At 38.4% G+C, this 26,718-nt stretch overlaps 1 protein-coding gene across 3 annotated transcripts in view; it reads left to right on the top strand.

The window, feature by feature from the left end:
* ADAM23 (ADAM metallopeptidase domain 23) overlaps positions 1–26,718 on the top strand; it is a 172,596-nt gene that overhangs the window by 126,741 nt on the left and 19,137 nt on the right. For all 3 annotated transcript variants that reach the window (XM_015110784.3, XM_001106619.5, XM_015110783.3), the window contains exons 19-24: positions 11,754–11,804; positions 12,522–12,585; positions 13,831–13,936; positions 17,008–17,127; positions 19,109–19,277; positions 20,425–20,536. In XM_015110784.3, coding sequence (XP_014966270.2) covers positions 11,754–11,804; positions 12,522–12,585; positions 13,831–13,936; positions 17,008–17,127; positions 19,109–19,277; positions 20,425–20,536 — 622 coding nt within the window. The remainder of the gene's footprint in view (positions 1–11,753; positions 11,805–12,521; positions 12,586–13,830; positions 13,937–17,007; positions 17,128–19,108; positions 19,278–20,424; positions 20,537–26,718) is intronic.

The raw sequence follows: 26,718 nt of genomic DNA on the forward strand, positions 1-26,718 counted from the left end.
CCTATTATTTTATGTGTTTAATTTATACACATTATGTCTTTATTTGTCATTCAAGTGAATATTTGTTGAGGGCCTACTGTGTGATAAGCACTGCTCTAAATACTGGGACATGGCCTTACTTTCATGGAACCTACATTCTGCTGGGTATAGAAAGGCAAGTAAATAAACAAAAATGTCAGATGGTGATAAGTACAAAGCATAAAATAAGGTGAAGTGGAAAGAGTATAGGGTAGGATGTGATAGATAGGGTGATCAAATATTTCTTCCTGGAGGAGATGGCATGGAAGCAGAGACACAAATAAGAAGGAGCTCATCAGTAAATAATGAGTACAGAAGCTTAGCTTCTCCATGAAATGGAATGAAAGCAAGGATAGCTGGAGAACAGTGGAAACATTTCAAAAAGGAAGTCAAGAATCAGGGCAGGTAGGGACATGTAGGCCATGGAAAGAATTTTAGATTTCATTCTACCTTCATTTTAATTCTGACATTATTTTAAAAGCATTTCCCCATGCTATTATACAGTTTTTATAGGTAATTCTTTTCACGATTGTATGAGAGTCTGTCGTGTGGATTTATCAGTTGATTTATACCCAATGTGGGTATCTAGATTTTGGCAGTTTATTATTAGTAGTATAGAAGTGAACATTTTTGTGCATTTTTACGAGAGTGTTTCTTGTTCAGGGTTAGCTCCTCAGGACAAGTTCCTAAAAGTGGGAGTTACCTGTTGCTAGGCATTGTGCTTTCCAAGAGGCTCCCAATAGAGTACACTTGGCAGTCAAAATATCACTTTTATTATTGAAAATGGCCAAGTTGAAGGCTGTAGCTTAATGTGAGGGCTAAAAAGTTATCTTTAAGATCCCGGTTCAGGCTGTAGCAACAGGTTACTGACAAAATTGGGTCCAGAAGGACAATGTATGGCACGGGGCAGCAATGGACAATGCATAGTTTATGTGGGTAGGCTTGCTTCTAAAAGAATGGCAGAACTGAGGCAGAATGCCTAGTTCTTCTTCCCAAGCTTATCATTGGTCAATCACTCCACCTCCCAATGATGGAAGTGAGTAAAGAGGAGGGGAGCTGGGGTTACACTAAGTTCCTTAATCAGAAGGAAAAATGAGGAGAGGGAAAGAAGGGTTCTAATTAACATTTTTGTAAAGGTGTTGATATATATTATTTGAAGCTCAATTCAAATGGATGCTGTTAAATAGATTGTACCGTGAAATATGTTCAGGCCATGTTTTCATTATTTTTATGCATATCTGTTTCTTACGTTTCATTAAATAGGTTTTTTTTGCAATTTTCTGTAATACAAAGTATGAGAATTGTAGGTTCTGTGTTTAATGACAAGTGTATTGACAATCCTGATACACTGTTTCACTGAGTTATATTTTTAGCTTTGTAGAATACTACTATTTTTATATTTACCATATATGGTTTTAGTTCTGTGTAGTGAGCCCTTTTTTTTGGCCGGGCGCGGTGGCTCAAACTTGTAATCCCAGCACTTTGGGAGGCCGAGACGGCGGATCACGAGGTCAGGAGATCGAGACCATCCTGGCTAACACGGTGAAACCCCGTCTCTACTAAAAACTACAAAAAACTAGCCGGGCGTGGTAACGGGCGCCTGTGGTCCCAGCTACTCGGGAGGCTGAGGCAGGAGAATGGCGGGAACCCAGGAGGCGGAGCTTGCAGTGAGCCGAGATCGCGCCACTGCACCCCAGCCTGGGCGACAGAGCGAGACTCCGTCTCAAAAAAAAAAAAAAAGAAGTATAGTTTTTTCATTTCAATTTTTAACTCTTTAAGTGCCATAGAATTTACTAGAAATAAGACTTTTATGATGAGAACTCTTTGTTTAACCTAATATTCTATTGTCTAAGTAAAACATTTTTTTCTTTTTATAGCATGTGTCTAAGCTGAAAATTACACTGTTAAATTAATTTCACAGTAGCACATTAAAATAGAATATTTTTGCTAATATTTTTCTAGCATGATCAGGATGAACCTAAAATAGAGGTAGAGGGACTTAAAACCCCCCAAAAATCTTCTTTTTCTCCTTAAGAAATAATGAGCCTTGATTTTAATTAATACCACTAATAATTAAGAAAATGGAATCTCTGCAACTCTGAGAATCAGTATTTACAGGCAACATTAAGACTTTATCTCTTTTACCTCATAATGTATTTATCTTAATTTTTATATTAGCATTTTTATATTGCCTCAGAGCTACTTATTAAACTTACAATTTATAATAGAATAAACAATACTTAAGAGAAATCCTTGACAAACAATACTGGTAGATGTAATACAGATATTTGAAAGATAGGAGAAATATTTTTTGTTAGTGCTGTGAAATATGTCATCTGGGTGGGTAGTATAACATAATTTAAAGTAAACACTTCTAAATGCTATTGCACTATTGAAGCCTGTCTGCCTCGAGTGAACCATCCTGTATAGCATAATGTACAAGGAAGGTTCTAGAATGACATTTAGAGACTGAATCCAATGCTCTGCTCATAAGCAGAATAAAGTGCACAGATTTATGGTTCTCCTGTTTTAAATGTGCGCAGAGAACATAGAACGTTCCCTAATTTCTCTGGTTAAACATTCCTGTGATAAGCAACTGTCTTTTATTAGCCTAAACTAAAACCAAATAGATTAGAAATCTGACATGTGGCTGTGCCAATTTAGAATAAGGGCATTTTTTTTCATTAGTGAAGAATTGTACAAGGTTTTTTCTAACTGAAACATCACAAAAGTAAAATCTGACAAATTAATTTTAGATCCTGATGTGCTTATTCTAATAGCAATATTGCTTTTGCATTACTGTTGACTGAGGTTGTGTTAGTTTTATTCATTTTTTAACATTACAATTTATTTATTTTTCTGTAAGTTATTGGGGTGCAGGTGGTATTTGGTTACATGAGTAAGTTCTTTCATAGTGATTTGTGAGATTTTGGTGCATTCATCACCTGAGCAGTATACACTGCACCATATTTGTAGTCTTTTATCCCTTGCCCCTCTCCCCGCTTCCCCCTAAGTCCCCAAAGTCTGTTGTATCATTATTATGTCTTTGCATTATTACTTAGCTCCCACATATCCGTGAGAACATATGATGCTTGGTTTTCCATTCCTGAATGATACCTCTTAGAATTAATAGTCTCCATTCTCAGCCAGGTCACTGCAAATGCTGTGAATCCATTCCTTTTTATGACTATGTAGTATTCCATCATATATATATATGTGTATACACACACACACACGCTACAGTTTCTTTATCCACTCGTTGATTGATGGGCGTTTGGGTTAGTTGATGGTCATTTGAGTTGGTTCCATGGTTTTGCAGTTGCGAATTGTGCTGCTATAAACATGCGTGCACAAGTATCTTTTTTGAATAACAAAGTCTTTTCCTCTGGGTAGATACCCAGTAGTGGGATTGATGGATCAAATGGTAGATCTACTTTTAGCTCTTTAAGGAATCTCCACACTGTTTTCCATAATGGTGGTACTCGTTTACATTCCCACCAGCAGTGTAGAAGTGTTCCCTGTTCACCGCATCCACACCAACGTCTACTGTTTTGTTTTGTTTTTTTTATTATGGCCATTCCTGCAAGAGTAAGGTAGTATTGCATTGTGGTTTTGATTTGCATTTCCCTGACCATTAGTGATGTTGAGCATCTTTTCATATGTTTGTTGGCCATTTGTGTGTCTTCTTTTGAGAATTGTCTATTCATGTCCTTAGCCCACTTTTTGATGAGATTTTTTTTTCTTATTGATTTGTTTGAGTTCATTGTAGATTCTGTATATTATTTCTTTGTCAGATGTATAGATTGTGAAGGTTTTCTCCCACTCTTTGGGTTGTCTGTTTATTCTGCTGACTTTTCCTTTTGCCATGCAAAAGCTCTTTAGTTTAATTAGGTCCCAGCTGTTTATTGTTGTTTTTATTGCATTTGCTTTTGGGTTCTTGGTCATGAAATCCTGGCCTATAAGCCAATGTCTGGAAAGGTTTTTCAGTGTTTTCTTCTAGAACCTTTATAGTTTCCCGTCTTAGGTTTAAGTCCTTAATCCATCTTGAGTTGATTTTTCTGTAAGGTGAGAGATGAGGATCCAGTTTCATTCTCCTACATGCCGCTAGCCATTTATTCCGGCACCGTTTATTGAAAAGGGTGTCCTTTCCCCCACTTTATGTTTTGTTTGCTTTGTCAAAGATCAGTTGGCTGTAAGTATTTGGATTTATTTCTGGGTTCTATATGCCATTGGTCTGTACGCCTATTTTTATACCAGCACCACGCTGTTTTGGTGACTGTGGCCTTATAATTTGAAATCAGGTAATGTGATGCCTCCAGATTTGTTCTTTTTGCTTAGTCTTGCTTTGGCTTTGTGGGCTCTTTTTGGTTCTATATTAATATTAGAATTGTTTTTGCTAATTCTGTGAAGAATGATGGTGGTATTCTGATGGGGATTGTGTTGAATTTGTAGATTGCTTTTGGCATTATGCTTATCTTCAAATATTGATTCTACCCATCCATGAGCATGGGATGTGTTTCCATTTGTTTGTGTCATCCATGATTTCTTTCAGCAGTGTTTTAGTGTAGAGGTTTTTTGACCCTTTGTTGGGTATATTCCTAAGTTTTTTTTTTTTTTTTTTTTTTTTTTTTTGCAGCTATTATAAAAGGGGTTGAGTTCTTAATTTGATTCTCTGCTTGATCACTGTTGTTGTATAGAAGAGCTACTGATTTGTGTACATTAATCTTGTATCTGGAAACTTTGCTGGATTCCTTTTATCAGTTCTAGGAGCTTTCTAGAGGAGTCCTTAGGGTTTTCAAGGTAAACAATCATATCATCAGCAAACAGTGACAGTCTGACTTCCTCTTTACCAACTTGGAGGCCCTTTCTTTCTTTCTCTTGTCTGATTGCTATGGCTAGGACTTCCAGTACTATGTTGAAGAGGAGTGGTGAGAGTGGGCATCCTTGTTTTGTTCCAGTTTTCAGAGGGAATGCTTTCAGCTTTTCCCCATTCAGTATTATGTTGACTGTGGGTTTGTCATAGATGGCTTTTATTACATTGAGGTATATCCCTTGTATGCTGATTTTGCTGAGAGTTCTAATCATAAAGGGATGCTGGATTTTGTCAAAATGCTTTTTCTGCACCTATTGAGATGATCATGTGATTTTTGTTTTAAATTCTGTTTATGTGGTGTATTGCATTTATTGACTTGTTTATGTTAATCCATTCCTGCATCCCTGGTATGAAACCCACTTGATCATGGTGGATTATCTTTTTGATATGTTGTTGGATTCAGTTAGCTAGTATTTTGCTAAGGATTTTAGCATCTGTGTTCATCAAGGATATCAGTGTGTAGTTCTCTTTTTTGTTTATGTCCTTTTCCTGGTTTTGGTATTAGGTTGATGCTGGCTTCATAGAATGAATTAGGGAGGATTCCTTCTTTCTCTGTCTTGTGAATAGTGTCAAAAGGTTGGTACCAATTCTTCTTTGAATGTCTGGTAGAATTCTGCTGTGAATCCATCTGGTCCTAGACCTTTTTTGGTTGGTAATTTTTAAATTATCATTTCAATCTCACTGCTTGTTATTGGTCTGTTCAGGGTATCTAATTCTTCCTGATTTAAGCTAGGAGGGTTTTATTGTTCCAGGAATTTATCCATTCCTTCTAGGTTTTCTAGTGTATGTGTGTAAAGGTGTTCATAGTAGCTTCAATGATCTTTTGTATTTCAGTGGTATCAGTTGTAATATCTCCTGTTTTATTTCTTAGTGAGGTTTTTTTTGGATTTTGTCTCTTCTTTTCTTGGTTAATCTTGCCAATGGTCTTATCAATTTTATTTATCTTTTCAAAGAACCAGCTTTTTGTTTCATTTATCTTAGGCATTTTGTTGTTGTTGTTTCAATTTCATTTAGTTCTTCACTGATCTTGGCTATTTTCTTTATTCTGCTGGGTTTGGGTTTGGTTTGTTCTTGTTTGTCTAGTTCCTTGAGGTATGAGATTAGATTGTCTGTACTCTCTCAGACTTTTTGATGTAGGCATTTAGGGCTATGAACTTTCCTGTATTTGCTGTATCCCAGAGGTTTTGATAGGTTGTGGCATCATTGTCATTTAGTTCGAAGAATGTTTTAATTTCCATCTTGGTTTTGTTTTTGATCCAATGCTCATTTGGGAACAGGTTATTTAATCTCCTTTGCATGGTTTTGAAGTTTCCTTTTTGAAGGTATTTGCATGGTTTTGAAGGTTCATTTTGGAGTCGATTTCCAGTTTTATTCCATTGTGATCTGAAAGAGTGCTTGATGTAATTTCAGTTTTCTTAAATTTATTGAGGCTTGTTTTATGGCCTGTCACATGGTCTATCTTAGAGAAAGTTCCATGCACTGTTGAATAGAATGTGTATTCTGCAGTTGTTGGATGAAATGTTCTGTATACATCTGTTAAGTCCATTTGTTCCAAGTAATAGTTTAAATCCATTGTTTCTTTGTTGACTTTCTGTCTTGATGACCTGTCTAGTGCTGTCAGTGGAGTATTGAAGTCCCCCACTATTATTGTGTTGCTGTCTATGTCATTTCTTATTTCTTTCTTTGTTTCTTTTTCTTTTCTTTTTTTTTTTTTTTTTTTTTTGAGACAGAGTTTCCTTCTTGTTGCCCAGGCTGGAGTGCAATGGCGTGATCTCAGCTCACTGCAACCTCCGCCTCCCAGGTTCAAGTGATTCTCCTGCCTCAGCCTCCCAAGTAGCTGGGATTATAGGCAGGTGCCACCATGCCAGGCTAATTTTTGTATTTTTCGTAGAGACAGAGTTTCACTGTGTTGGTCAGGCTGGTCTCGAACTCCTGACCTCAGGTGATCCACCTGCATTGGCCTCCCAAAGTGCTGGGATTACAGGCATGAGCCACAATGCCTGGCCAACATTTCTTAGGTCTATTAGTAATTGTTTTATAAATGTGGAAGCTCCAGTGTTAGGTGCATATACGTTTAGGATTGTGACATTTTCCTGTTGGACAAGGCCTTTTACCATTATATACTGTCCCTCTTTGTCTCTTTTAACCACTGTTGCTTTAAAGTTTGTTTTGTCTGATATAAGAATAGCTACTCCTGCTTGCTTTTGGTGTCCATTTGCATGGAATGCCTTTTCTACCCCTTTACATTAAGTTTATGTGAGTGTTTATGTGTCAGGTGAGTCTCCTCCTAAAGGAGCAGATGGTTGGTGAGTTCTTATCCATTCTGTGCTTCTGTATCTTTTAAGTGGAACATTTAGGCCATTACATTCAATGTTAGTATTGAAATGTGAGGTACCATTACTTTCATCATGCTCTTTATTGTCTGTGTGCTTTGGTTTTGTTTTTTGTTTTTGCTTTAACTTGTATTTTTGTTTTATAGACCCTGTGTGATTTATGCTTTAAAGAGGTTCTGTTTTGATGTTTTTCCAGGATTTGTTTCAAGATTTAGAGCTCCTTTTAGCAGTTCTTGTAGTGGTGGTTTGGTAATGGAAAATTCTCTCAGCATTTGTTTGTCTGAGAACGATTGTATCTTTCTTTCATATATGATGCTTAGTTTCGCTGGATACAAAATTCTTGGCTGATAACTGTTTTGTTTGAGGAGGCTGAAGATAGGTCGCCAATCCCTTTTAGCTTGTAGAGTTTCTGCTGAGAAATCTGCTGTTAATATGATAGGTTTTCCTTTATAGTTTACCTGGTGCTTCTGTCTCACAGCTCTTAAGATTCTTTCCTTTGTCTTTACTCCGGATAACCTGATGACAATGTGCCTAGGTGGTGATCTTTTTGCGATGAATTTCTCAGGTGTTCTTTGTGCTTCTTGTATTTGCATGTCTAGGTCTCTCACAAGGCCAGGGAAGTTTTCCTTGATTATTCCCTTGAATATGTTTTCCAAGCTTTTAGAATTCTCTTCTTCCTCAAGTATACCAATTATTCTTTGGTGTGGTTGTTTAACATAATCCCAGACTTCTTGGAGGCTTTGTTCATATTTTCTTATTCTTTTTTCTTTTTCTTTGTTGGACTGGGTTAATTCAAAGACTTTGTCTTCAAACTCTGAATTTCTTTCTTCTACTTGTTCATTTCTATTGCTAGGACTTTCCAGAGCATTTCACATTTCTATAAATGTGTCCAAAGTTTCCTGAATTTTTTATTGTTTTTTCTTTAAGCTACTATTTCCATGAATATTTCTCACTTCACTTCTTGTATCATTGTTTGGATTTCCTTGCTTTGGGCTTTGCCTTTCTCTGGTCTCTCCCTGATTAGCTTAATAACTAACCTCCTGAAATTCTTTTTCAGGTAAATCAGGGATTTCTTCTTGGTTTGGATCCCTTGCTGATGAACTAGTATGATTTTTTGGGGGGTATTGAAGAGCCTTGTTTTTGTCCTATTACCAGAGTTGTTTTTTTGGTTCCTTCTCATTTGGGTAGGCTCTGTCAGAGGGAAAGTCTGGGGTGAAGGCTGTTGTTCAGATTCTTTTGTCCCACGGGTGTTGTACTGTCCCCTCCTTTCCTATGGATATGGCTTCCTGTGAGCTGAATCGCAGTGATTGTTCTCCCTCTTCTGGGTCTAGCCACCCAGTGAGTCTACGCAGCTCCTGGCTGGTACTAGGGGTTGTCTGCACAGAGTTCTGTGATGTAAACCATCTGCGAGTCTCTCAGCTGTGGATACCAGCGCCTGTTCCAATGGAGGTGGCAGAGGGTGCAATGGACTCCATGAGGGTCCTTAGCTTTGGTGGTCTAATGATCTATTTTTGTGCTTGTTGGCCTCCTGCCACAAGGTCACGCTTTCCGGAAAGTATCAGCTGTAGTAGTGTGGAGAGGGATTGGCGGTGGGCAGGGCCCTAAAACTCCCAAGATTGTATACCCTTTGTCTTCCACTATAATCACCTCTTCAGTTTGTGTGGGAGCTGCGTGAGGCCTGTGACTGCTGGCTTTCCCCCACTTTCCTGACAACCTGCATGACTCAGCAGAGGCAGCCATAATCCTCCTAGGTAGGGATCTGGGAATCTCACCCCCATCCCCCACAGCAACCACAGCAAGACCCGCCCAAGGAGAGTCTGAGCTCAGACACACCTAGTTCTGCCCCCACCCGATGGTCCCAGCTTCAAGAAAAAAGGGCTTTAGTTCTCCCCCGGCCTGTGAGGTCTGCACACCCAATTGGTGCCCTCCCCGGAGTGATGGCCAGGAGGCTTCTCGCCCAGTTCAAATTGTTACAAAGTTCAGCTAGAGAATTCCTGCTCCCTGTGGAGTTTTACTCCTGCTCCTCTGGCCACCCTCCCGACGGATCCCTGTGGTGTCTGGCAAGAATGGGCTGCTCGGGGACCTAGTGAACTCCCGAGCCTTTCTGCTGCTTCCTCTACCTCTGTATTTGGCTCGGCTCTCTAACTTGACTCAGCTCTAGGTAAAGTCAGAAACCTCTCCTGCAAACAGACCTTCAGCTTCTCCAGTGGGGGTGTGTGTTCCCCCTTCCGCAGTTGGGGCACTCACAGTATTTGGGTGTCTCCTGGGTCCTGCAGGAGCAGTCTGCTTCCTTCAGAGGGTCTGTAGGTCCTCTTGGGATTGCTGGTTTGTTCTTGCAGTCGATCTGGAGCTAAAGTTCACACTGCAGGCCTCCGCATGCTGCTCTGTCCAGAGCTGCAATCTAGTCCTGCCTCCTGTCCACCATGATCCCTATCACTGGTTGCATTAGTTTTAGAGTGAGTGAATAATTAATGATAGTTGATTAATGAGATAGTGATTGCATTTTGAGTGACTCTGGATGGATGAAAGAAACCACAGGGATTTCTGTTTTTGTGTAGTTGTGTATTTCTGCTTTTTAGTGCTAATCCCTTGAATACTCACCAGATTGAAAAGCTGTGGCGAATGAAACTTGTATGAGAGTCAGTTATTCTTTAGAAAGGTGTAGAACCAAAGCATTTGCCTTGGAATGTTCGTTAGGAAATTACTGCTTCTTAGGAATGCTAAATCAGTTCTGTTATCTTTCTGTGGTGAACTTGGTAAGTGGCTCAATATGTGCAGCATAGAATAACATAGTTGTATCTGGTTATTGGGCCATGCGTTTATGTTCTCTGGCAGTTCACAGTACTTGCACACCTGCCACATGCCTGGTGGTGGTGTAGGTAATAGGGCAGCAGTAGGAAACAAAACATAGAATCCTGCCTGCATAGAGCTCATATTATGATGGGGCAACAATGAACAAACAAGTAAGTAAAACATGAATTGTCAGTTGGTGATAAGTGCTTTGGAGAAGAAAAAAAAAAAGGTCTGCTACAGTGTTTAAAACAAATACAAAAAGAAAAAGAAAAAAACTTGTAGACTTCTCTAATAATAATAATAAAAAAAGAAGCCCTTAAAGCCCTTATCCTAAATTGGCACAGCCCCAGAGAGTGCCAGCATGGGAGGGGCTGCAGCTTTGAAGAGCATGGGTTCTCCGAAGGCCTCTTTGGGATGATGATATTTGAACAAAGCTCTAACAAAGGTGAGGGAATGAGCCATGCAGAAATCTGGAGTGACAACGGGAAAGCAAAGGCAAAGGCTGTGGGTGGCAGCATGCCTGTCGTGTCCACATGGAGTCACATCAGCCATGAGTGAGCAGAAAATGATGTCACAGAGATGACAGGATGAGAGAGTGTAGGAGCAAATCATGTTGAGCTTGTAAGGTTGTTGAGTAAGTTGGGAAACAGAAGATCGATGTGATTTGGTATTTACCTTTTTAAAGAGATCACTCTGATAGCAATGTAAACTCTAAGGTGACTAGGGTAGAAGCAAGGGACTCAGGTGGAAGGCTATTACAGTAATCCAGGTGAGAGATGGTGGTGCCTTGGACAGGGTATGAGCAGTAGGGGTGGAGAAAAGGGGTCAGATTGGCATTATATTTTGAAGATAGAACTAGCAGGATTTATGGACAGACTAGATGGAGGGAGAGTGAGAGAGGAGAGTAATAGAAGATGACTATGGCCTTTGGCTTGAACAATTGGAAGGATGGAACATCATTTACTGAGAAGGTGAAGACTGAGGGAGGACCTCGGTGCATACTGCTGTTTCTTATTTATTTGCCATGCCTGCATATTTTTTTCTTTTTGTATTTGTTTTAAACACTGTAGCAGACCTTTTTACATTCTCTTAAATGTGGTCAATAAAATGTACAGAGAGTAACTTTGGGGGGAAATGAAGTATTTCTTTTAAAAATGATTTGATACATAGACCTATAAAAAGAAATAACCATCACATCACAGACTGTTCTAGTAACATGTCTGTAGTTTGAAGAGGTCAGAACTATTAATATAATGGAGATATAGCACTTACTTTGCGTTGAAAGGCAAAGTATTTCTTCTGTTTCACTAAAGTAGCCTATAGGTAAAATGTCATGATGTCAAATGCAGATTTGACATTTTCAGAGAGCTGAGCAAGTTCTTGTAAATTAGTTTCTTGAATGTGTCCCTTCCTATGTACCAAGCTGATTCATTTCCTTCATTGTCCATTTTAATCTCTTCTACTTTTAACTCTGTAGGCAAGTGAATGTGACTTGTTATTCTGGTCCACCTCACCATAAACAGAAGAAACATAAAATGTATGCACTATGTGGCCCTTATTTACTTATTTTACCAATAATAGCATAAATAATGGGATTAATAATCTAAGGAGTTGCATGTGTTTTTCTCAATGTTTCTAGTTATGTATATCCACCATGCTTGCATTATATATAGTATACACATTATCTGAAGGTACCTAGCATGCTGAATATTAACTAAAAAGATAATATTTTGCAGTGCCCACCAAATCTTCATAAGCAAGACGGATATGCATGCAATCAAAATCAGGTATGCTGGGCTATAAATTTTAAGTGTAATTTAAAAAGGATTCGTTGGAAAGTTTTTTTCCTTTTTTGATCAATATTAATATAACTTCGAAGGGAATTTTACTCAAGTAAATGATTATAGTGGGATTCTAATTTAGAGTTGCTTCATGTGATGCCAAATATTAAATATATTTACCTCTGGTGACAAATTGCCCAGATTAAGAGAGAGAAAAAAAAAAAGAATGTAATGGCTGAAGAACTGGGAGTCTCATTTATTGAGTTGTGACCATTTTTCAGTAATTTCAACCTGCCTGGTGTGGGAAAGAAAATATGACAATCTGTCATGAGTTTTTTTGTTCCCTGAAGCCATATTATAACCTACAGGTAAGTATCATGATATCAAATGCAGATTTGATGTTTTCTAACCATCCATACACAAAAGAACCTAAAAATCATTTTGGTTCTTTCACAGAAATATACCAGTTTTTGTTTACTGTAAAATTTCAAATTTTAGATGTTTAGTTTACATTTAGAGAGCTGTACAATGAGTTCTGTTTAGAGTTTTAAATTTTTAACTGTTATTCTGAAGATGTTTGTGATTCTTATTGGTCACTATAAAAATATTAGAGTATGAAATGAAAAAACTTTATCCAAGTGAACCAGAAGGAGACATTGTAGTAAAAATGTTGGGGAAAACAAACTGACTGTGTGTGCCTCACATGTGTGTTCCTGTCCCCAGGGCCGCTGCTACAATGGCGAGTGCAAGACTAGAGACAACCAGTGTCAGTACATCTGGGGAACAAGTAGGTCGCATCTCCTTGCTTGGTGGTTACACATACCATTTTCTTTTATAGTGTTCTTCTCTGCCAGTCTTGCTGAGATGCACAGCTTGGAGTGATGTTTTTAAAAAAATCTAGAAAGGATGAGAATAAAGAGAACTGTGAATCTTAGTCACAAAAACTATAGAAAACAACTGCTTAAGTTGGGCACTTGTCAGAACTGAGCAGTGCCATTTAGTGGCTGTGGCTTTCAGAGAAGGGGGTGTTGCATTCATTTGCAAAGATTGGGTTGAGTACAGTGTGATTATCCAGCCACTTGTGTGATTTATTTTGTACCTTGGTTTTAACATTTGACCCCCTTTTTTCCATTAACACACACAAGTTAGCTTTCTGGGTTTTACTCCGGGAAAATACCAGACTTTTTTTTTAAATTTTGTCATTTACTGTCTCACTTCAAAGTGAAGAGATGCATGTACTTCCTGAGATGCAGACAGGTACATGGCTATGATTCTTAGTACATTCCCTAAAAGTTCATGTGCATATCCTCTTCCTGACATTTACATTGCCTCTATAATAATATCAGTTCATGAGGGCCAGATGGGGGGAAGAATGAGAAATGAGTCTGCCTTTCTAGCCAAGGCCGGGTTCACCCCAAAGGAAAAGAAAGCACACAAAAGGAGAACAGGGCTCCGGCACGAGTGATTTTAGAGTTTGGCAAATACCATTTCTTTGACTGATTTACATTCAGTGCTTTAGTTTTGACAGAGAAAAGATAATGGAGACATTTGTATTTTGAAAGGTTTAATTATCAAAACTCAGGTGCCGACATAAAACCTCAATGGGCTACAACTTTGTAATTAATTTCCTAATATTGATATAAAACAAGATTAAGAATGTTAGTTGCCTGTGTGTCACTTCACCAATTCCTGCTGATAGTCATTCGCACCTTCCATCCTCAAACTCACCAACAAGCATTGGAGAGAAATTTGTGTCTCAGGCTAAAACCAGTGTTGTGTTGGAACTTTTTCGTATTAGCTTGCAAGAGCCAATTGTTAAATTTTTAGGAATTTTGCAAGCCCATGGACATCACATTGAGTGTGAAATCAGCCATGGAGAATTTATGCCATGGAAACTTGCAAATGCTACAAATCAGGATGTTCTTTTTCCTTGTTCTGGAGAATCAGGTGTTAAACACTTACTGGCACATTACTGGTTATGGATAACAAAGAAGATGAGAATTAATTTTCTTCTCTTGCCTATCTCCAAAAGAGGCTGCAGGGTCTGACAAGTTCTGCTATGAAAAACTGAATACAGAAGGCACTGAGAAGGGAAACTGTGGGAAGGATGGAGACCGGTGGATTCAGTGCAGCAAACAGTGAGTGGTCAGCTCTGAGGGCATCATCACTGGACTTGGAACCCCTTATTATGCAAGTGCAAAATGAGCACAAAATAAATGCTAATGATTTTTTTCTAAGTGTTCACCTATTCCAAAATTTAAAGTATTTGTTTGTAATAGATATTATTATATCTAGAGGCAAATGGCTACAGATTAAACTGTTACTATGCTACAGAGTCATGCCATTTCCACAGAATTCAGAAAATTTCTCAGGTGCCATATTTTACTTCATTTTTGTTCTGATGAGATACTTTGCCAGAGCATTACAAATTAATACTAGCTTTTAATTTTCTACTTTTACTAGAATATATGGCCTATGAACGTAGTAGTATACATGTAGTTTAAAAGCAAACTATGTAGACCATATATATTTTTGCGACGAAAGTGAAATCTTACTATTTTTTTTATCATTTCACAAGTGTAGTAACATTTGATTTATTCAGATATCTAATATTTACACCAGAGATTTTTTTTCCTTTCCAAAAAGCATCTAGTTAGTACATATTAAAGGCATCTTTACTCAGGAAATGAGATACTTTCAGAGCACATTGATATTTCTTTCTGTCTGTCTTTTTTTTTTTTTTTTTTTTAAATTGAGACTGAGTCTTGCTCTATCGCCCAGGCTGGAGTGCAATGGCATGATCTCAGCTCACTGCAACCTCCTCCTCCTGGGTTCAAATGATTCTCATGCCTCAGCCTCCTTAGTAGCTGGGATTACAGGCACCTGCCACCACGCCCGGCTACTTTTTGTATTTTTAGTAGAGATGGGGTTTCACCATGTTGGCCAGGCTGGTCTCAAACTCCTGACCTCAAGTGATCCACCCTCCTCAGCCTCTCAGTGCTGGGATTACAGGCTTGAGCCACCATGCCCAGCCTGCTATTTCTTTGATTAGTTGAGGAAAGTTAGAATTCTCATTAATTAGGTTATTAAGGTTAATTCAATTACTGTGGAACAATGAAATCATCCCTTCTAAAGCAATGAAAATTCTCCTAATTTTGAAGCAGAGCAAGAATTTAAGGGAAGCTTTATTCTCAGTTAATGATCTCTGTTATATTTTACGAAACTTTGCAATTCCATGTAGTCTTTGATGATGAATGAGGCCATAGTAGGCAACAAATCTTTGACTATAATTTTTTAAAAATTAAACCAAAATAATAGAGAACAGAGCTTCTTATCTGATGTCTCATGAGTGAAGCACAGATGTTCCAAGATGTTGATCCTCAGTCCTTGAGGTGACAGGGAATAGGAGCAAGGGGAGCCTGAAGTAGTCAAAATCCATGGGATTGGACACCTTGAATTTGATTAGCTTTATTCATTCACTCCATGTCCTAGAGAATCTGATTATCTCTCTCTGTTTCATGACCTCAAAAAGTTTGAGAGGCATTGGATTAGATTATTGTAAAAGATAGCTTTTTAGTATCTGGTAATAGAATACCCAATCCCCAATAAGGTAAGGGAAATTAATGTGTTCGAAACTTGAAAAAATTGTGAAATATATGGCCAGACACGATGGCTCCTGCTTGTAATCCCAGCACTTAGGGTAGCCGAGGCGAGTAGATCGCTTGAGTCCAGGAGTTCAAGACCAGTCTGGACAACATAGTGAGACCTCATCTTTGTTTTTAAAAAATTGTTAAATGTATAAACATAAAAATAAACAACACATAAATATACATTTTACCAAATAATTATGAAGTGAACTCCCATGTCACTCCTACGTGGGTCAAGAAATAGAACATTGCAGCATCATCCCAGAAATAGTGCAGATACCTTCATCCTGACTTTTCTTTAGAGTTTTACTGCCTAAGTTTTCATCCCTAATGCTTCATGTGTTATTTTGTATTTTGTTTCTCAGTTTCTCAAGTCCAGCATTTTAAGAGTTTTCTGTGGTGTGTATAGCTGTCTGTTGTTCATTTTTATTATTTATTTATTTCACTTTTATAAATGTACAAATAAATGGATATACTATACTTTAGTTCTCCATTCTGTGTTGATGAACATTTAGATTGTTTTCATTTTTTGGCTATTAGGCATCATGCTGCTATGAATATTCTTGTATATGTAACCTAGTGCACATTTGTACCTCTTTCTGTAAGGCCTGTACATAAGTAGAAAATTTGCTAACTCATAGGGGATGTTATCAGTGTTACCAAATGATGTCAGACTGTTTTCTAAAATGGCTGAACTAGTAAATTCTACCATCAGTATTATGTATATAAGAATTTTGTTATGCCATATTTCACCAACACTTGGTATTATCAGACTTTTTGCTTTTATCTGTTCTGGTGGGTGTGACCTGATACATTAGCATGGTTTTAATTTGCATTTCCCCAGATTACAAGTGGAATTTAGCACATTTTTGTACATTTGTTGGACATGGATTTCCTTTTTTTGTGACGTGCCACTTTAATTCTTTGCCCATTTTTTAGGAGTCATTGTTTACTTAACAGACTAGAGGTAGAGGTCCTTATGGTGCATGAATTTAACAAGGTCACCAAAGACCCAGATAATTTCTGCCCCTCCATCCTGCAACCCTTAGCGTGTTGGCTTTTTGTCCTTATGCTTTGTGAACTCATGATTGTGAAGAGGATGCAAAAGCTATACATTCAAAGCTAGGAAGTAGGGATAGGAGCAAGAGGTCTTCTCCTTGTCAGTCTCTAACCTTTTATCCCAAAAACAAAATCCTCCCAGTCACTCCCTAGCCAGCTTTTACTCACGTCTTCACAGCCCAGGGGCCACTTTTAACTCTAAGAAGAGGAGAAGGGGGAATGGATAGGAAAGTGGGTGTCGAGAATGGGAGTACCAAGAATAGATGAGACAGCAGTCATGATCCATCTTTCAGGGCTGGGCACTTTGCTGTTCCAAACAAAACTGTGATCCTCTTAGCAAAGAAGGAGGGGGTTATCACCTACCAATGATATATGATCAAATGTTTTTGTTTAGAAAGAAAGAGAATATTTTAAAAATTTGAATAAATGTGGACCGAATCGTTTGGATTTTTTAAGCTTGATTCCTCTTGTCTGGTCTGTTTGTTTTCTTTACACATGTTCAGTGATGTGTTCTGTGGATTCTTACTCTGTACCAATCTTACTCGAGCTCCACGTATTGGTCAACTTCAGGGTGAGATCATTCCAACTTCCTTCTACCATCAAGGCCGGGTGATTGACTGCAGGTAACATATTAAATGTTGGAAGACCTCATAAGCCATGAGAATTACACATTTCAGAAAATCAAATTTCAAAAAAATCAGAAATCAAAGATTCTAGTTTTTACAAGAGGAAAGTTAACTTAGATTTTATTATCACCTTTCATGTTGACAGTCACTTAAAAAAAACAAAGTTGTATATTGACTTGCAGCTTACATTTGCTCAAAGTTATACTAGTTAGTAGTAATATACCCTTCTTTGTCATCATAATTTTAAGAGCGGAATTATGGTGTTCATTCTAACCCATTATTAAAGTTTTAAGCATTAGAGTATGTCACTATTTGAACACTGTATGTGTTTTTTTTTTTTTATGACTGAAAAGAAAAAGAATTTAAGCTACAGTTTATGTAGTTTATGTCTGGTTTGGAAGATGGCTTAACAAATACCTAATCACATATAGAAAATATTTATTAAAATAGTAGGTAACCTATAAGCAAACATTTGATATCCAGTTGTCTGTGAGTACAAGGCATGTAGATACGAGGCTTATTTTTGTTTATCCAGGGAGTCATATTATATTCCAAATAGGTATTGTTTCCTTCAAAGTAGTCATAATTCTAAGATACTAGTTTCTTACTCAATGTTGTTGCTAAAACACTTTTGGCCTTCTGCCTACAGAATTGCCTTCAGCGTCTGCAAACTTTTAGTATCCTTAGAGTACCATATCTTCACCTTAAGTGAGATAATACAAGATATGGGATGATCCAAAAGTAATTTTAGGAAATTTATTGGGTACTAAATTGGATAATGCTGTCTCGGTCAAATGGTTACTTCTTTCCTGGCTTTTAAATGGCTCTGAAGACAATTCTAACAGGGTCTTGGACAGTGAGAGCCCTCCTGGAATAAATTTGTAGTCTCTAAAGCTAGTTACTTTGATGTATACAAGCTTTATTTGAATGTGTGTTTTCATGCCTTTAGATAAAATAGCCTTGTTAAATTATATTGTTGTATATACTAAACTAGCATATTTGTTAAATATTCAGCAAGATATTCTGTTAGTGACTATAGCATTATCATTCAAATTCAAATTATTCCCAACTTTGAAATTTTAGAAGTAAGCACTAAAACACATGAAATAATCTTATGAAACCACTGTCATATATGTGGTCTGCCATTGACTGAAATTTTTTACACAATGGTAAGTACTTGCCTATCTAAACATATCTAAACATAGAAAAGTCATACTGCCCCTTTTCTCTATTTACATATGTTTAGATAGGCAAGTACTTACCATTGTTTTATAACTGTCCACAGTATGCAGTACAGTAACATACTATACAGGAGTTTAGCCCAGCAGCAATAGACGAGACCATCTAGCAGTGTCAGTGTATAGTAGGCTATACCATCCAGGTTTGTGTAAGCTCATTTTATGACATTTGCACAAAGACGAAATTGACTAATGACACATTTCTTAGAATGTTATCCCCATCATTACGCTAGGCATGTCTGTAAATATCAATAGGAAATAACTGGTTTGTTTATTTTTTTCAATTATGGATAGTCAGATCTTCTGAAGTAAGAATAATATTTTTCAAAATATTTTTTATTTGCTGTTTTTGTTCATCATCTGCTTTTTTTTTTACTATGCTACATCTGAAAGCCTTGGAGAGCTACTAATATATTTGCTTCTTTTGTTCTCATACAGATACTTCTCCTTTAGTCTTAATGTTGGGTCTTGAAAACAAGTGAAGATTTAGAATATACTTTGTGCAAATGACATTTTTCTTGTTGATGTGTTTTCTAATAATGATTATGAGTTTCTTTTTCATGCTCTTTTATTAAGGAAAGGTAGGGAAAGGGGAAGAAGAAGAGGAGTAAGAAAATGCTAGGAGAAATCCACATCCACTGACAGCCTCTTCAGTTTCATGAAGAGCAAGTCTCATTCGTGTTGATGTTATATTTCTAAGTGTGGTGCGACTGGTTAAATGGATATCTTTCTTGTTTTAGTGGTGCTCATGTAGTTTTAGATGATGATACGGATGTGGGCTATGTAGAAGATGGAACACCATGTGGCCCGTCTATGATGTGTTTAGATCGGAAGTGCCTACAAATTCAAGCCCTAAATATGAGCAGCTGTCCACTTGATTCCAAGGGTAAAGTCTGTTCGGGCCATGGGGTAAGTAGGTATCAATGTGACAGCTGGAACCTTCATGGTCTGGCATGGTCACAGTGGCTGGACTTTCAGCCATTCTCCTAGCCAACATGGTGAAACACCATCTCTACTAAAAATACAAAAAATAGCTGGGTGTGGTGGTGGGCACCTGTAGTCCCAGCTACTGGGGAGGCTGAGGCAGAAGAATCGCTTGAACCCGGGAGGCGAAGGTTGCAGTGAGCCGAGATCAAGCCACTGCACTCCAGCCTGGGCGACAGAGCAAGACTCCATCTCAACAATAATAACAACAACGACGACGAAAAGGCCACATTCAGCCTTGTTAATCGCAATCATGGCATTAGAATATTTCAGATTAAAAAGCTTCCTTGTTTGATTTTATCATCTCTAGTAATCTGTCCCTGAATGTATTTCTCAGGGAGATAAGGGTTTAAACATTCCTGTGTCTAGTTTGCTGATTGTTATTTATTTCATCTAGATTACAGTTCCATTCCAGCATGCTGGCGGGTCCCTGGAGAAAGAGGGAGGAGACAAAGATCACTCTGGGGTCCTCAGCTTGGCTGACTGAGAAAAGAGGGTTACCAGGGTCTAGGGGTGTTGGGATGGGGTTGGGGGGAATGCTTGTTGGGCAGGGAAGGTGCCGCCAAGTGAGTTTGGTGTTGGACATGGTGATAGTGAGGTCATACAAGGCATTGGTGATTTATGTCTCCTGGCCTTTTATCTCCAGCAATGCTTTTGAGCCCACTATCTATTAATTTATTGAATGAAGTATATATGTTTTTAAAGTGTGTTCCTAGAAACAGCTACTTCTGAACAAAGTAGGAAAAAGTATCTTATCAGACATTTGTATACTTAAGTAATATCATGATTCAGTTTAAGAATAACATGAATAATTCAATTTAATTTGAGAATAATAAATAATTGAAGAATTTCTTCCTTTTAATCTTTTTCTTTAATTAATGGAAAAAATGTTACACAATATGATCTATGCATTATTACTTCATGTCTAGTGATCACAACCATGGGAAACTTTAAAAAGAAATTCCAAATAGCTTTTAAAGCTTCCTCCCTGCCCCCATGTCTCTTTTACATCTATCACCATTATTCTACAAAATACAGTGAAAATGCTGTATCTGTTCCTTTTTCTTCACAGGTGTGTAGTAATGAAGCCACCTGCATTTGTGATTTCACCTGGGCAGGGACAGATTGCAGTATCCGGGATCCAGTCAGGAACCTTCACCCCCCCAAGGATGAAGGACCTAAGGGTTTGTGTGATTTTGGTTTCAATTCATGGAATACTGAATTCATCGACACTGTTCCAATGCATCAATATAACATTCTCATCGACTTAAGAGGAGACACATAAGGATATCTCTTTTTGCCTTTGAAGTATATAATTTATGTTACTGCAGAATTAAGGATTCTGTTATATCATATTTTTAAAATGTGTTTGAATTACTTCTTAGTCCAGAACTGAGACTGGAAAGAAGTAAATATACACATTTTCTTTAATACAGTATTCTTTTTCTCTTTCAACCTTATTCTCTTTCCATAGTCACAAATTATTTTGTAGTTTGTCTAAGCTATGCCATTTTTCTAATAGATCAAATCTTTTTGGCTGACATGAGACTCTGGTTACTTTTCAGTGTCGGAATCTCCCCAGAAGGAAGTTGTCACCTTCCAAGCTCTTTTTGAACACTCTCTTGACTAGGAAGGAGTTGGAATTCTTCACAGAACTTTCATTCTTCAAAGAAAATGTGAAAGATCTGGACCTTTGTTTTAATCAGTCATTAAGAGGAGATAAATTAGAATTTGGGGATTAGAAAGAGACTCAGGGGCCACTTAGGACCACTCTCTATTTTTGCAGATGAGAAGGCCCAGACCCTGAGGTCAGGTCACTTACTGTAGTCACTGAGGTAGTGAGAGACAAGGCTGGGACCAGGACCCAAGTCCCAAGTGCCTGATCTCAGACTCTTGTTCTCTGCCCATCCGTTATATCATCTTTTTTTTTTTTTTTTTTTTTTTGACAGGATCTTGCTCTGTCACCCAGGTAAGAGTGCAGTGGCACAATCATGGCTCACTGAAGCCTCAAACTGTAAGGCCCAAGAATCCTGCCACCATGCCCGGCTAATTTTTTTATTTTTTGTAGAGACAGGGTGTTGCTATGTTGCCCAGGCTGGTCTTGAACTCCTGGCCTCAAGTGATCCTTCCGCCTTGGCCTGTCAAAGTGCTGGGATTATAGGTGTGAACCACTGCGCCCGCCCCTCTTACATCATCTTTTTTTTTTTTTTTTTTTTTTTTGGAGACAAAGTCTCGCTCTGTTGCCCAGGCTGGAATACAGTGGTGTGATCTTGGCTCACTGCAACCTCTTGCCGCCCGGGTTCAAGCCATTCTCCTGCCTCAGCCTCCTGAGTAGCTGGGATTACAGGCACCTGCCACTGCACCTGGCTAATTTTTGTATTTTTAGTGGAGACAGGGTTTTACCATCTTGGCCAGGCTGATCTTGAACTCATGACCTCGTGATCCACCCACCTCGGCTGGGATTACAGGTGTGAGCTACCGTGCCCGGCCTCTTACATAATCTTATAATGTAGTCTGTGTTATCAGGAGTATGGTAATCATTTTTCATTATTCTCCCGATTCCCAACCCCTCATACAATTTTCAAAGATCTAGAAAAACCATCAGTCACAAACAGGCTTACTACAGCATCTGTTACATTGTACCTGAGAAGCCAAGGAAATACTAGAACCAGTTTTTATATACAGGGATGACATTGTACATCAGCTTCTTTATCATGGTACTGCTAACAGTTTTTTTTGTACGTAACTGCCATGCTTTTCTCTGACAGGTTGGAAAATGCATATAGGATTAGTACCATTTTGATCCGCTTAGTTTTGGATGAAAATTTATTGAAACTCTCTGAACGTCAGTATCGTTTATGTGGGAAAAGATGATTTCAGATGCAGATAAAACTCTGTAGTCCTCAATTCCTGAAGAGATTTAGGCTGATTCAGACGCATGTGAATTGTTCAGTAATAGTGGGTGTGTTAAAACACATTTTATGCATTTGCTTAATATGCCCATGATATTAAAATTCTGTAAGAATCATAATCACACCCTCACAGTCTATTTCTGTTCTCTTCCTTCTATTTCTAAAAGGGAACGTATTCCACTTTTACACTTAGTCTTTTGTTACTTTAAAACTAGAACAAAAAATTCTTGGATCCACCTTCTGAAGTTAGATTTAGAGAAGATTTAAGCTGTAACAAGAGGAGCCAAGGTTCATTCTTTCCAGATTTTCTCTCCACAGTGTGTCTGTGATTTTTTTTTTAAGATCTAGATGCTGTTTCCTCAAGTGATGTATAAAGATGCCTCAAAGAGTCTAAGAGCTAAATTTACTTAGACTCTGCCTTTTTTCTTTAAGTAGGGTACAGGATTATTAATTGTCTAGTTCTATAATATCTATTCCCTGTTCCTTCACCCACCCATGCCTAAAAATCTTTGGAGGCATTCAGTAAAGAAAGCCACGTTCTAGAGAAAGAGTACTCATAGCTGCCTTTTGTTTTGTTTTGCTTTGCTCTCTCCATTTAATGTGGTAGCATCCCACACTATCTTTAAAAAAAAAAAAAAAAAAAACTTTTTTGATCCTTCAAGGAATACATAACTTAGTGAAGAAAAATTTGAAAATACAGAAAATATTAAAACTCAGAGGTGCTCAAGATAAGCATTATTGGGCCTGGTGCAGTGGTTCATGCCTGTAATCCCAGGACTTTGGGAGGCCGAGGGCAGGTGGATCACCTAAGGTCAGGAGTTTGAGACCAGCCTGGCCAACATGGTGAAACCCCGTCTCTACTGAAAACACAAAAATTAGCCGGTAATGATGGCATGTGCCTGTAATCCCAGCTACTTGGGAAGCTGAGGCGTGAGAATTGAGCTTGAACCCAGAAGGTAGAGGTTGCAGTGAGCCAAGATTGTGCCACTATACTCCAGCCTGGGTGACAGAGTGAGACATTGAGTCCCCTACTCATCCCCCCCAAAAAGAGGCCAGGCAGGGTGGCTTACACCTGTTATCCCAGCACTTTGGGAGGCCCAGGCAGGTGGATCACCTGGGGTCAGGAGTTTGAGACCAGCCTGGCCAACATGGTGAAACCCCATCTCTAGTAAAAATACAAAGATTAGCTGGGTGTGGTGGTGCATGCCTGTAATCCCAGCTACTCGGGAGGCTGAGGTAGGAGAATTGCTTGAACCCAGGACGGGGAGGTTACAGTGAGCCAAGATCGTGCCATTGTACTCCAGCCTGGGTAACAGAGAGAGATTCCATCTCAAAAAAAGAAAAAGAGATAAGCATTCTGGTATGCTTCTTTCCTGTTGCATGTTTTCTTTTTCCATTCTTAATGAAGACAGTGTAGTCACTGTAAAGGTATTCATTGGTTCTAAAATTATTAAAAACCTTATGAATCTCTAATAATTTTGATTAAATTGAAAATAAGTCAGCCGGGCGCGGTGGCTCAAGCCTGTAATCCCAGCACTTTGGGAGGCCGAGACGGGCGGATCACGAGGTCAGGAGATCGAGACCATCCTGGGTAACACAGTGAAACCCCGTCTCTACTAAAAAAATACAAAAACTTAGCCGGGCGAGGTGGCAGGTGCCTGTAGTCCCAGCTACTCGGGAGGCTGAGGCAGGAGAATGGCGTGAACCCGGGAGGCGGAGCTTGCAGTGAGCTGAGATCGCGCCACTGCACTCCAGCCTGGGTGACAGAGCGAGACTCCGTCTCAAAAAAAAAAAAAAAAAAAAATAAGTCATTAAATGAAATAAATGACCTAGTTATTTTTACAAATGTTTAGATTTCCAGAAAAATCAAGCAATTTTAGTACAAGTAAATAATAGCTTTTATCTATAATAGCTATCTGTATCTTTTTAACCTCTTTTAAAAACTCTATTAATCTACTGGTAAAACAGAAACTAAAAAACTTTGTTGTAGATTATATTGTTTTGTTTTTGATTGTCAGGTTAAAAGAAGATTCCAAGTGATAAATTATGTGCTTTTCTTTTTATTCAGTTAGCAAATATTTATTGACTGTCTACTATTTAAAAGATAACGTATCCTTGGCATACAGACACTTCATAAATATTACACTCTTTCAAAATACGTAAAGGAAATGAGATGCGACATGCTAGTGCCGCTTTTCAGTTTGTCCATATTCATTTGTTTTGTTGCCTTGCTGAAGAGTAATAGGTAATGGACTCAAGTTATTAAAACAATCAGTGTTTTATTGACTGTAGGCTCAGCAGTGTGTGGGACACTAAGATTTTTCTCAAAAACTGCATATTGTGACTGGGCGCGGTGGCTCACACCTGTAATCCCAGCACTTTGGGAGGCCGAGGCAGGCAGATCATGAGGTGAGGAGATCGAGAGCATCCTAGCTAACACGGTGAAACCCTGTCTCTACTAAAAATACAAAAAATTAGCCGGGCAAGGTGGCGGGCGCCTGTAGTCCCAGCTACTTGGGAGCCTGAGGCAGGAGAATGGTGTGAACCCAGGAGGCGGAGCTTGTGGTGAGCCGAGATCACGCCACTGCCCTCCAGCCTGGGCAACAGAGTGAGACACTGTCTCAGAAAACAAAAACAAAAACAAAAAACTGCATGTTGTGTCTTTTTTCTCATGATCCAACTGGTTTGATTGGCGCCTGCCTGATTGAGCACAGTGTTTGGGCCCTCCCCAAATGCTTGCCGTTTATAATGGGCACCACCCACAGTGGCCAATCATATCCATAGATGAAGGTTTTCTGTATAGGTGCAGTAAGAGTATTAAAAATACTTAGTTTTATTTAATTTCAATGTGCTTCCATTATATAGAGAAAAAAATTCAAGAAGCATAATGAAAATATGGCCTTTTAAAAAATCATGAACATGGACATAAAAGATAAATTGTACCCGACTGCCCTTTGGATCAAGACCAAATTAGTAAAAATGAAGGTGAATATTATGACTCCATCTTCATTGATTTGAGAATGTCAGAAATGAACTGACGTGTTTTGGGTATTTATTTTAACTGTAAGTTCCTGGAAGAATAGGAAATTCAACCTCTCCTGTGTGGGGACTGAAAGCATACCTGAAAGCATTGCCACTGGAGTCACCCTGTACTTGCTCCAGTTGTCCGCTATGGACCCATAATTTAAGGCCTGCTAGATTATTCACGCCAACTTCTCAAACCAAACTATTGAAAGACAAGAAATAGGATCTCAAAGCACAACCCATGTGAGCAAGGATTTTTTTAAAAGGATTTTTGTCATGTTACTTTATTTTTTCTACATTGTTGTTTATTTCACATACAAAAACCCTGTCTTAATTTTATTTTTAATTTTTTATATTTTTAAAGCCTAGTCCTTCTCTCAACTTATTTCCACTGAAATCATTATAGAAAATTATTTTGCTTTGTTCTACAAGGACAGAATGTATTTTAACTCTGTTTAAAAGACCTAGAATTCTCTCCTGTTACAGGGAGATCCACATCAAGTACCCTAATTGTTGTCTGTATATAGACACCTTCTCAAGGTGCTTACTGTAGAATACAGTGGATATTTTCTCATGTGATAGTTTACATCACCATTGTAAGAAGGAAGAGAAACTGGGACATAGCTGATGTTTTCAGTGGTATGTGTGGGCAGAGATATTATTCCTGGGAAGCTTTGGTCAGACCTTTTTATCACAACCACACTCATCAAATCAGAGATAAAAAGGGCCTTAGAAACAATTCAGTCTAGACCCCTTGTTTTACAAATAAAAAACTAAGTTTTCAGGGTTAACAGTGAGTGAGTGGCAGAGCCAAGAATATAGCATAATCACCTTATCTTGAGCCAAATGCTTTTTTCTGTTATTTCACACTGCTGTTTTGAAGTTGAATAATGAGGCTAGGCACAGTGGCTCATGCCTGTGATCCCGATCACAACACTTTAAGGAGGCTGAGGTGGGCGAATTGCTTGAGCCCAGGAATTCCAGACCAGCCTGAGAAACATGGAAAAACCCCATCTATACAAAAAAATAAAAAAATTAGCTCGGTGTGGTGGCATGTACCTGTAGTCCTAGGTACTTGGGAGGCTGAAGAGGGAGGATCACCTAATCCCATGAGGCAGAGGTTGCAGTGAGCCAAGATCACACCACTGCACTCCAGCCTGAGCAAGAGAGTAAGACCCTTCTCAAAAACAAACAAACAAACAAAAAAGCTGAATGTTAAGTTATTCTACTAGTTCTTATAGCATAATAGCTAGTAGAAAGCGAAACAGTAACTAGGTAGTAATCAGGCTTATTAGCTGATCCATTACTTGTCAATGGTGCTTTTTATGGAATTAGATAAGAAAGGAAGTATTGTATTATTAGCATTTAGTATTTTTAAAACAATAGTTTTGAAATCTTGCTTTCTAAAGTATTAACCTTGAGGAATATTT

This window comes from Macaca mulatta, chromosome 12 (genome assembly GCF_049350105.2).
Source record: "Macaca mulatta isolate MMU2019108-1 chromosome 12, T2T-MMU8v2.0, whole genome shotgun sequence".
Lineage (NCBI taxonomy): Eukaryota > Metazoa > Chordata > Mammalia > Primates > Cercopithecidae > Macaca > Macaca mulatta.